This window comes from Zophobas morio, unplaced genomic scaffold (assembly GCF_036711695.1).
Source record: "Zophobas morio isolate AGI-343-1 ecotype UQ-CSIRO unplaced genomic scaffold, CSIRO_AGI_Zmor_V1 ptg000007l, whole genome shotgun sequence".
NCBI classification, from domain to species: domain Eukaryota; kingdom Metazoa; phylum Arthropoda; class Insecta; order Coleoptera; family Tenebrionidae; genus Zophobas; species Zophobas morio.
In genome coordinates this window covers 4,108,382-4,120,959 of record NW_026972112.1, presented here as the reverse complement: position 1 = coordinate 4,120,959, position 12,578 = coordinate 4,108,382, and the positions used below count along the sequence as shown (strand labels likewise).

Below are 12,578 nucleotides of genomic sequence, written 5' to 3'. Positions count from 1 at the left end.
TCGAATCTTGTCATTAATTCGAATTATCTGATTAAGAATCTGGGCTTAAATAAATTTTCCGAGAGCTCCTAAATTTTTTTTAAGTTGTCGCCCGGCTCCTCCACCATTTTAGTCAAAACCTCATATCACAAAAATTCCAGATTTGGTCTCAGCTATTTGTAATTTCGTATTTCTTGGTAATTCGTATCTCCTGAATAAGAATCCGAGTTCAGAACTGCCATATGGAGCTTCCTGAATTTTTTTTTTTTTGATTTTTTGCATGATGATTTGGTATAGAAAAACTACATCGTTCACTTCATCAGTCTCTCAGACCCGAACGACTTACTTACCGGACCCGAAAACTTAACTATCAAACTAGAAAACTTTAAGGAATCCAATGGTATAAATGGGGACTCGCTACCTTGAACCGTTTTGAAATGGTGAACCAGTACACTTAAAAATTTTTTTTCGAGATGCGGATTAAAACGCGATTTCGATTGAAATCGAAATAATATTCAAAAACTGATAATAGAAATGAATTCAATGGTGCAAATTTAGTCTAGAAATTCAGCTTCAGACACATTAGAAGAGTTCCTTTTTTATTTTATTTTCCGTCATGGCTAGTATCGTGAAAATCTTAGACTTCGATCATTTTGAAACCACCTTGGTTAATTAGGTTCTAAACCGTTTGAAAACAGGTCTTGTCATTAATTCGAACCATCTGATTAAGAGAATCTGGGCTTAAATAAATTCTCCGAGGGCTCCTGATTTTTTTAAGTTGTCGCCCACTCCTCCACCATTTTAGTCAAAAACTCATCACAAAAATTCCAGATCTGGTCTCAGCTATTTGTAATTTGGTATTTCTTGGTAATTCGTATCTCCTAAATAAGAATCCGAGTTCAGAACTGCCCTACGGAGCTTCTTGAATTTTTTTTTTGATTTTTCGCATGATGATTTCTATAGAAAAATTACATCGTTCATTTCATCAGTCTCTCAGACTCGAACGACTAACTTGTCGGACCCGAAAAATCAATTATCTAACTAGAAAACTTTAAGGAATCCAATGGCATAAATGGTGATTCGGTATCTTGAACTGTTTTGAAATGGTGAACCAGTACACTTAAAAATTTTTTTTCGAGATGCGAATTGACACGCGATTTCGATTGAAATCGAATTAATATTTAAAAACTGATAATAGAAATGAATTCCATGGTGCAAATTAAGTCTAGAAATTCAACTTTAGACACATTAAGAAGAGTTCCTTTTTTGATCTTATTTTCCGTCATGCCTAGTATCGTGAAAATTCTAGATTTCGATCATTTCAAACTACCTTGGTTAATTAGGTTCTAAACCGTTTGAAAACGGGTCTTGTCATTAATTCGAACCATCTGATTAAGAGAATCTGGGCTTAAATAAATTCTCCGAGAGCTCCTGATTTTTTTTTTAAGTTGTCACCATTTTAGTCAAAACTTCATCACAAAAATTCCAGATTTGGTTTGAGCTATTTGTAATTTAGTATTTCTTGGTAATTCGTATCTCCTGAATAAGAATCCGAGTTCAGAACTGCCCTACGGAGCTTCTTGATATTGTTTTTGATTTTTCGCATGATTTCTATAGAAAAATTACATCGTTCACTTCATCAGCCTCTCAGACTCGAACGACTAACTTATCGGACCCGAAAAATCAATTATCACACTAGAAAACTTTAAGGAATCCAATGGTATAAATGGGGAGTCGGTATCTTAAACCGTTTTGAGATGGTGAACCAGTACACTTAAAAATTTTTTTTCGAGATGCGGATTGAAACGCGATTTCGATTGAAATCAAATTAAAATTCAAAAACTGATAATAGAAATGAATTCAATGGTGCAAAGTCAGTCTAGAAATTCAACTTCAGACACATTAGAAGAGTTCCTTTTTTGATCTTATTTTCCGCTTCTAAATCGTCTGAAAATAGGCTTCAACTTTAATTCGAACTTTCTGAATAAGAATCTGAGCTTAAATAAATTCTCCGAAAGCTCCTGATTTTTTTTAAGTTGTCGCCCGGCTCCTCCACCATCTTGAGCAAAACCTCATACCACAAAAATTCCAGATTTGGTCTCAGCTATTTGTAATTTGGCATTTCTTAGTAATCCGTATCTCCTGAATAAGAATCCGAGTTCAGAGCTGCCCTTGAATTTTTTTTTTTGATTTTTCGCATGATGTTTTCTACAGAAACATTACATCGTCCTCTTTATCAGTCTCTCAGATTCGAATGACTAACTTATCCGACTCGAAAAATCATTTGTCAAACCAGATGGTATAAATGGGGAGTCGGTATCTTGGTTGTTTCGTGTGCAAGATTTCTTTTGCACGGTTAGTTTTAGCCGGACTTTGTCGTTTGTCGGTTGATCAGGAAATGTCTCCAAAAGAGTGAGGTTGTACGACATTCATAATGGAAGACTAAGTAAGCTCCTTCCTGTCATGTCAGCTGCAAAGGCTGACACTAACAGACAAACTTAAATTACTAAACTTGATGATTGTTTAACCGAATTTGCTTAAGTCGGTTATGTAAATTCTGTACATATTCGAGCTTGGATTAGGCTTCTTGTACCCTAAGAATTCTGATTATGCCGACCGTTGTTTGAAAACTCGCTGGCGCCCTCAACACCGCGTTTGTCACACTACCCAGCACAACCCCGGTCTTTAGTTGCCCTGCTCGGGTTTACGCGCTCGGGTGTGGGGTTTTTGAAACGCGAGGCTGGTAATTGCCGTAGGTGTGGTTTGATTAACGCTGCTACGGTTGGGTGAGATCACAAACATATCCGCCTAAATGGTTACGTCGGCTTCGTTACGAGCTCGTATGATCTGCGTGGTCTAAGACGATTCCAGTTCATAACTGACGTGCGCTCCTTGATTAGCTTATGACTAATTAACGAGCCGAGATTCGTTTCCACCGGATTTGCGTTGAATCAATCGTCCAGGCCCGCAGTCGCGCCGAAGTATCGGCCAATTAGTGCGATTATCTCCCCCGGCGATGTTTTCGCGATTTTAAAACAGAACCTATCCGGCTATTAACCGTTTAATTAAAAACATCCGAAATCAAGTGCTCGAAAGATTATTTCGCTCGAGCTTTTAATAAAATCCCGTCAGATTTAAGATTACGTTTGATGGAAATGACGAAAATTTGCTGATCCCGATTTTTATTATCTTTGCTCCATCGATTTTTCTCCAATTTTGTAGTTGATTTAATTCGCCGAGTTCAGCGGCGACTCGTCGTTTTACGTTTTTCGACCTCGTTATTAAAAGGCCGTGTTTCCGAACCGAAAATTGCTCATTGTGTATTCCGGGATTCTGTTATTATTGTATGACTTTTTCAATTTCTTGCGTCGGCGGTTGCTAATAAATAGGATTTTTTTCGTTTACTGTAACACAAAAGCGTGATTAATTCTTGTTCCATTTATTTAACAAAAGCAGTATACAATTTAAAAGCAATGATGAAGTCCATTCTTTCGTGAAAAATATTGGTGTCTGGCCATAGTGAAATTCAATTTGTGTTCTCCGACAAAGAATAGCCCGTATTCTCCGGGCTTGAGACCTTCAACATATTTCTGACATTCTGCACGATCACGGCTTTCACAAAGGCGCCGTTGACCGTAATATATCAGGTTGAGAAACATGTGTTCGCAGAACGTCACTCTTATTAGATACTACCACTCGAAGGGCGGCGTTACACCGGGCTTTTACGACTAGTACTGCTCTATTCGACCTAAGAGCCGCTTTGACCCAGCTAGACACGGAAATGCACCGAAAGCGACACTAAACTTCGACTCGCAACAAACTATTCGCTTCTTTAAACGCCTCTAGAGACGATATCTTTATGAGTCTGCTGCACAAAAACCTGCAGCGACAATTTTAAAGACCAGACTAAATAACGTTACTCATAATAACTCTTTCCACTTTTATTAGAGAGTTCATGATGTCGCAGAGTGCAGACGCGTTTTCAAATCGCTCTATCATACCGTGTAAAAAATGCAAGATAATACCAGTTACGGGGCTCAAGTGCATAGTTTGCGGATCCCTTAACCATCCAAGTTGTGTAAAATTATTGAAAAATGTGAAATACATAAGTGACACGCAGATTAAGTGCTGTGATAGTGCTGAGAATGCTACAAAAAATGATAATGAGCCGCTTATCGCAATGCAGAAAGAAAGGCCTGTATGTCTAGAAGACATCGTAATAAATCGAGTATGTAGTGCAATGCAACCACTGGTGGAAGAAATCAAAGAGTTACGTGAAGAAGTACGAATCCTAAAAGATTCTAATCTTGAGCTAATTCGATTATTCACAAACGACAAGAAAAAAGTCAGCAACCGCAAGGAGGAAGCTGTAGCATTACCTAAGAAGAACTTCATGGATCCAGAGGATACGTACGGGAGCGTTGCCCATAAAAACGAACCCAAGCAACCGATATCGAGGTTTGATATAAAAAGTCAAGATAAGGTCGCCGTAAGAAATCCAAAAAACAAAAATAAACAAATACCAACTGACATTACACAGCAAACAAAGGAGCCGTGGTTTCTAACGGATGATGAAGAGAACCATACAGGTACTAGTCATGAGAATCCATGGATTGAACAAAAATCACGAAGACGAATTAGGAGCAAAAAACAACCAACTATAATCGGTATATTTAAAACCAAAGATGTAAACACAGGCTTTAAATCTTCGTACGTAAAAAGGGCGTGGTACTATGTGGGTAAGGTGGACAATGACACTAACATTAACGAAATAAAAACTTATATTTCTCAAAAACTTTCCTCAGAAGATGTGATAGTTGATAAATTACCAACGAAAGGAACATTTCAGTCGTTCAGAATAGGAGTTAAATTTATCTATAAAGATAATTTACTTAAGGAAGACTTTTGGCCAGAGGGAATTATAGTGAGACGCTTTAATTTTAGTGGTAAAACTTTTTTAGAAGACCCAACCAAGAGTGCTTAAGTGTGGATTCTCGTAGTGACTCAATATCTCACGATAACTCCCGTGATGTTTCTTTAAATTATATGAACTTAAGTTGTTTCTACCAAAATGTTCGTGGTTTAAACACGAAAATAACTGATTTTTATAATTTTACCACTTCTACTGACTATGACCTCATCGGACTGACAGAAACATGGTTAAAACCTTCTGTTAATAGTTCTGAACTATTTAATCACAATTATCTTGTACTTAGATGCGACCGCAATGTACAGGCGTTAGGTGTTTCAAAGGGTGGTGGCGCTCTGTTGGCAGTTACGAACCGTGTTTGTGCTGCACCACTTGATCTTATAGGTTTAAGAAATTCTTTTAGCTCTATTGATATAGTTGGTTGTCAATTATCGCTTTCTAGCGGTGTTTTGTATGTTTTTGTAATTTATGTACCCCCCAATATTTCATCATATGAGCTGGATCAATTTCTGGAGGATCTTGCGGTATTAGATTGTATGTGTAATAAGAATATTTTAGTCATGGGTGACTTTAACGTTGCCAAATATGGTAGTAATGATTCCAACATCACTAAATGCTTATCGCTAGACAACTATGCAAATTTTTTAAATCTAACGCAACACAACAACATACTCAATTGTTTGAATGTCTCTTTGGACCTAGTATTCTCCAATATAGATTGTTTTTCAGTACTACGCGCTGATCCTGCTGTAAAGGAAGATCCCTATCATCCTGCTCTTCAGTTTCTTTTTAAAGTATTCCATTCTCAGACTAAATTTGCAATTAATAACAGCCATCCTTCATATAAGTTTAAAAAGGCTGATTATGCACGCATGTACAACCTATTCCTATACGCTGACTGGAGCCCTATTTTGGAATCTACTGATCCTACTGAGGCATGTGAACTTTTCTACAAAACTGTTTATGAAATATTCGATATTACTGTACCATTGCGTTATGTTAGTAAAGCTCAAAGTAAAAATCGTTATCCTTCTTGGTACTCACCACAGATAATAAGGGTTTTAAAACGTAAAACCAAAGCCCATAGATTATATAAAAGGTATGGTACGTTGTTCTTTTTTAATAAATTTAAACGGTTGAGATCATTGTCTAAATATCTAATCGATACAGCTTACAAGAAATTCATAATTGACGCGGAGAATAACGTCTCAACTGATCCAACGAAATTATGGTCATTTGTTCAAAATAAAAAAAATCAAACTAGAATCCCAAATGTTATCAGGGACGCCGACGATGTATGTTATGACACTCCAGACAGTATAGTAAATGCCTATAGTAATCCGTCGTCTTCGCCGAACTATTTCCAGAACATTGATACCCCGTCGATAAGTGAAAACGATATTCTTATAGCAATCAAGAATACTAAAAGTAAATTTACTGCAGGACCTGACCTTATTCCGAACTTTGTTATTAAAGATTGTGCGTGTGTACTAGCAGTACCGTTACTGCATATATATATAATCAAATACTTAAATGTGCTACCTTCCCTTCTATTTGGAAACAGGCCAGAATTTGCCCAATTCTTAAAAAGGGCAATCCTGCACAGATTAGCAATTACAGGCCAATCGCCATTATTAATAACTTTGCAAAAATCTTTGAAATGATTCTATATAAACACATTTACAATAGCATTAAATCCTTTATCTCACCCTTACAGCATGGGTTTGTTGAAAAAAGAAGTAGTCACCAACTTAGCAACCTTCACGCAGTTCACTGCCAACTGTGTAGATGCAGGGGGTCAAGTTGACGTGATTTACACAGATTTTTGTAAGGCCTTTGATCAAATAGATATATTCATCTTACTTGACAAGATGAATTTACTTGGATTTAATGATCATATATTACATCTTCTATCATCTTACTTATTTGATCGGGTTCTATATGTAGAATATATGGGGCATCAGTCATATCCATTCATCGCTACATCGGGTGTCCCTCAGGGCTCAAATTTAGGACCATTATTGTTCCTTATATTTATTAACGATCTGCCAGAAATTATTAGATGTAATAAGTTGATGTTTGCCGATGATTTAAAAATTTTTAACTCTGTAGCGTCTATAAGTGATTGTCATCAATTACAACAAGATCTGGATAACCTATATCTTTGGTGTGTCAACAATAAACTGCATCTCAATGTAGCTAAATGTTATGTTATGACGTTTACAAAAAAGAAAATACACATCCTTCAATATGACTATCACATTAATAATTACACACTGAATAGACTTAAGGAATCTCGTGATCTTGGTGTAATATTTGATTGTGAATTAAATTTCACTACGCATATAAATGAAATGGTTAAATCAGCCAATAAGACCTTAGGTTTCATCTATAGAAATTGTAAGGATTTCAAAAGTTTGCATGTTTTGAAAGTTTTGTACTATTCTCTAGTTAGACCTAAGCTTGAATATGGTAGTCTAGTTTGGCATCCCATTTATGTAGTCCATAAACACCACATTGAGTCAATTCAAAGGAGATTTTTGAAATATCTCATGTTTAAAATTCATGGTTCCTACCCGCCTAGAGGAATCGACCATGGTGAGCTTCTGCAGATATTTAACTGTGAATCACTCGAATTCCGTCGCATAGCTGCAGCTGTTAAATTTTTGTATAACTTAGTTCGTGTTAAAATAGATTGCACTGACCTATTAGGCTCCATAAATTTTTTAGTTCCAAGAGCTGGAGTCCGTCTATACTTAAGTTTTTATAATCTTAATGCAAGAACAAATGTACTTCGCAAAAGTCCAGTCTATTTAATGCATTGTTATTTCAATATAATTTGTCGTAACTGTGATTTATTCAGCGATTCTTTGCACTTTATTGTTAAGATTTTGTCTGGAAAATTGCATCCCTATGTTTTGTAACTTATGTAATTTAATTGTAATCTCCTGTTCATATATGTATTTTGTATTTATTCTCTTTTGCCTACTTGTGGCTTATGCTGTTTGGCAAATACATACCTATTTATTACGAGTAGAAGGAACAGGCTTGTATTCAACACGGATTCATACATCATTGATTCTATATATTTATTAGTTTCAACATCAGAAGTGGGATAAACCACGGGCGCAACACTGGCGTCTGATTAGCCTGGTGCACCTTGTACGTTCGTTGGCGTAGCCACGGGAATACCCGCCCGTTCCTCCAGAGAACAAGCTCCCAGGATCGCGGTTATTAGACAACGCAACTTAATCATTCTGTTCCAGTGGACCGTCGCTTACCTGTAAATAGGCTTCGTGTGCGTGTCCCTGTACCACAGCACCATGTACACCCTGTCCTCCCTGAGTCCCGGGTCGATGTCGCACGGTAACGTGGCACTCCTGCTCAAAACTGCGTCCACCGACGAGGTGATCCCTGGAATAAAAACAGACGTATCTTTAATGCGAAATCTGCGCTCGTGACAATTCGATTAAGTACAAACGAAGCTATTTTCCTGCTGACTGATCACCTGACATAATCGCCGCCCGTCGGAATATAACGAATCTGCTGCGTTCTCATTAGTTGCAAAATGGGGGCGGCGATAATCGAGTTAGCGCGCTACAAAAACGAGGGGGCTGCGGTGGATAACGAAGTGCGCGCGACCGGACGACAATAAGAGTCATCAACATATCGTCGGGGTTGTTTGTGGGAAAGATGACCGAATTTAAGGCTGACAGGTTCATTTAAATCAGGGCCGGGTTTTTGCGGGACCAACGGGGCGTCGGGGTGGTAGTGGGGGGGGGTCTCTGCACTGATTTGATGACGGCACATATTCCTGTACTTGTGGTTTATGAATCCGCCTTGATTCTTTCAATGATTTGTCTTAAGGACGCCCTTTTTGTATCAGCGCTAATATATTGCAGACTTTTCTTTTGCGGCGTCCCAGCGAATTAATCGAGTTTCTGTAGTGTTTGGGCATAAATTTCGCAAACACGGCGTTCTTAATTAAAATCTTTGTTCGGCCGTGTCGCTTTTTTTAATTCGTTGGGGTTGCAGCTTAAGAGATTTGCGTGGGAACCATACGTAACTATCATTCGTCCGAATCAGAGGCGCAAATTTAATTTCCGAGGAGTATATATCAACAGCTATCCGCCGAGAGCTATTTTTGGTGTATTCCTTACTATAAATTTAATTATCGTAACCGAGTTAGTTAATTACGGCGTTTGCCTGCGGCAGAGGAAGACGGAAACATCCAGATTGATTCCTCCCGCTCCCCCGATATCAATTAACCAAACATAACGAAGCTCTCTCCACCTCTAATTGATTTATAATAAGCGATTTTATTGCTTCTCTATCACACGCGACAATTCGAGCGATCGTTCCAGATTAATTATTGTCTCGGTTTAAGCGACTTAATTGATCCAATTTATACCAGGATGTGCATAAATCGAGCGACGCCTCGCAGAAGCCTTTTTTCATCGCGCCGTACTCGCATCATTTCAATCTCCTCTCGTGAATATTTTATCTGCAAAGATTTCATTGTTCTAAGTTGTTTGTATTTCTGTAGTTGAATGAACATCACTCGGCTCGCTGCTGCACTTCCTTTAAGAAACACAGCACAGCACGAAAATTACATTTCTTGTTCGTTTTTTCGTGTATTCAACGTTTCCTCTTCGACTCACAAACTATAGCACGTCATAAAAATTTCATGGACTGCATATCGAATACCCGTTGTCGTGCGACGAGCACCGGGACCAAACAAATAAAATAATAAGCTCGGGTGGTGAGACGCAGACAGAGGAGGAAAAATTGGGACAAACAGAACAGACGCTTGCGTCAAGTGAGGTCTGCACAAAAAACACTGTTATGGGGTTTACTGTTGACAATAACACAAGTAACCGGTCATTGCAGGAGGACCATCCCTTAAAAAAACATTTTTGGACGCTGAGGAAATGGGACAAAGCAAATACAAGCCTTGTAGAACTAGTTCAAAGAAGTGTAAAGTAGAAATTACTTTTCTCGTTGTTCTAGTTACAGAGAAAAGTATGAGAATTTGTGTCAAACTAAAGTGGTGCGAGAGAAAATTACAAAATCCCGTATTAAATTTTTTTACGAAACTATAAAAAAAGCATGTACCGCATGAATGGACACTACGCAAAATTTATAAAGTTACGGTATAATAAAGTTATAAATCACATCAAAGATCAAAGGTCTAACAGTTATAAATGGCTTTCGGCGGACCAAACTTCCGATATTTTGTTGCGGCATGTCGCTAATGTTTGTGGGCGAATTTTGCACCCTAGGCTAGCTTATACGTATCTCTTATCACTATCATGAATGAAACAGTTAGTTTTACGATCTGCATCTGTCACTGCACGAAGGCGGATTCATGAACCACAAGTAGAGGAAATAGTAGGTTAATTCAAAAAATTTAAATATCATTTACTATCAAAAATTTTGTTGACCTCATGAAATTGTTACGGAGGATGATTTTACAATAATCGATCCCGTAATTTCGGGGATCTTTAATAAAAATTGACATAAAAAGCAGACAGAGAACAGACAAACGGAAACAGGGGTCATGGAACGTCGACAAAACATGAAAGTAGCTATTCGCCGGATGGGCCCTGGTTGCAATACTTAGCTAGAGCTCAGCAAATTAAAAAATAAATTAAAAAAATGAAAATATTGCTCTGGAACTATAAACAATTTATTTTTACAATCAGTAGGTATTCCACGATCTATTTCCCTGATTTTTTAGTGGAATTTTGGAAAATTGTTAAAATGATAAAATGAAATATGGCAAAGTTTAGATTAAAAAAAAAAAATACTTTCAAACTCAATATTTCGAAAATCTTGCTCCGGAGTTTTAAGCACGCTATATTTTTCGAATCAGCACATCAAGATCTGTATCCCTTAATTTCTTCGTGGATTTTAAGTAACTTTTCCGAAAGCCCCCATTTTTCAATTTTTATTGTAATTACGAAATTTTCGAGCATTCCTGGATCACCTTAGAAAATTACCGAAAGGATTTTTTTCTTAGATTTCGACTTCTAGAAGTTATTTTCGGCTTTATTTCTTTGAAAATTCTTATGCAATATGGCAATATTTAGAAATAAAAAAAAAATTATTATCATACTGAATTATTCAAAAAATATTGCATTGGGACTATAACCAATATATTTTTACAATTAGTATTCCAATATTATACCCGATTTTTTAATGAAATTTTGGATAGCTTTTCCGAAAAAAAAATTTTTCAATATGAAATTTTCGTCTATTTTTCGATCACTTTTGAAAATACCTGATGGATTTTTTTTTGTAGATTTCGACCTCTAAAAATTATTTTCGGCCTCATTTCTTTGACAATTTTTACCATTTTTCCTAAATTGTCAGTATAAAATATGCGTATATTTAGTACATATTTAAAAAAAACTTGATTTTCAAACTAAATATTTCGAAAATATTGCTCTCTAGCTATAAATACGTTATATTTTTATAATTAACACTTTAAAAATTATGTCTTTGATTTTTTTGGTGGATTTTTAAATAATTTTTCCCAAAGCTCAATTTTTCATTTTTTGATTACCTTAGAAAATTACCGAAAGGATTTTTTTCTTAGATTTCGACTTCTAGAAGTTTATTTCTTCGAAAATTCTTACTATTTTTCTGAAATCGTCAATATAAAATATGGCAATGTTTAGGATTAAAAAACATAATTATCAGACTGAATATTTCGAAAATATTGCTCTGAGACTATAAACAATATGTTTTTACAATCAGTACTTCAATATATACCCGATTTTTTAATGAAATTTTGGGTACCTTTTCCGAAAGCAAAATTTTTCAATATAAAATTTTCGACTATTTTCCGATCACCGTCGAAAATATCTGAAGGATTTTTTTGTAGATTGCGACATCTGAAAGTTATTTTCGGCTTCATTTTTTCGAAAATTTTTACCATTTTTCTTAAATTGTCAGTATAAAATATGCCAATTTTTAGTACATATTTCAAAAAACTTGATTTTCAAACTAAATATTTCGAAAATATTGCTCTGTAACTATAAATACGCTATATTTTCAGAATCGACACTTTCAAGAACTATATCCCTGATTTTTTCGTGGATTTTTAGGTAATTTTTCCCAAAGCTCAATTTTTCATTCTTCGATCACCTTAGAAAATTACCGAAAGCATTGTTTTTTTAGATTTCGACTTCTAGAAGTTATTTTCGGCTTTATTTCTTCGAAAATTCTTACTATTTTTCCAAAATCGTTAATATAAAACTTGGCAATATTTAGAATTAAAAAAAAAAAGATTATCAGACTGAATATTTCGAAAACATTGCTCTGGGACTATAAACATTATATCTTTACAATCAGTACTCCAATATATACCCGATTTTTTACTAAAATTTTGGTTACTTTTCCGAAAATAAAATTTTTCAATATGAAATGTTCGTCTATTTTTCGATGACCTTCGAAAATATCTGAAGGATTTTTTTGTAGATTTCGACATCTAAAAGTTATTTTTGGCTTAACTTCTTCGAAAATTTTTGCCATTTTTCCTAAATTGTCAGTATAAAATATGGCAACTTTTACTACATATTTAAAAAAGTTTGATTTTCAAACTTAATATTTCGAAAACATTGTTCTGTAACTATAAATACGCTATATTTTCAGAATCAACACT

At 35.8% G+C, this 12,578-nt stretch overlaps 1 protein-coding gene across 1 annotated transcript in view; it reads right to left on the bottom strand.

Annotated features, from left to right (window-relative positions):
• The window catches only part of LOC135124266 (hemicentin-2-like), a 379,948-nt gene that overhangs the window by 197,394 nt on the left and 169,976 nt on the right, over positions 1-12,578 (bottom strand). Inside the window, exon 2 of the mRNA XM_064049205.1 lies at positions 8,191-8,323. Within this exon, the coding sequence (XP_063905275.1) occupies positions 8,191-8,323 (133 nt within the window). The remainder of the gene's footprint in view (positions 1-8,190; positions 8,324-12,578) is intronic.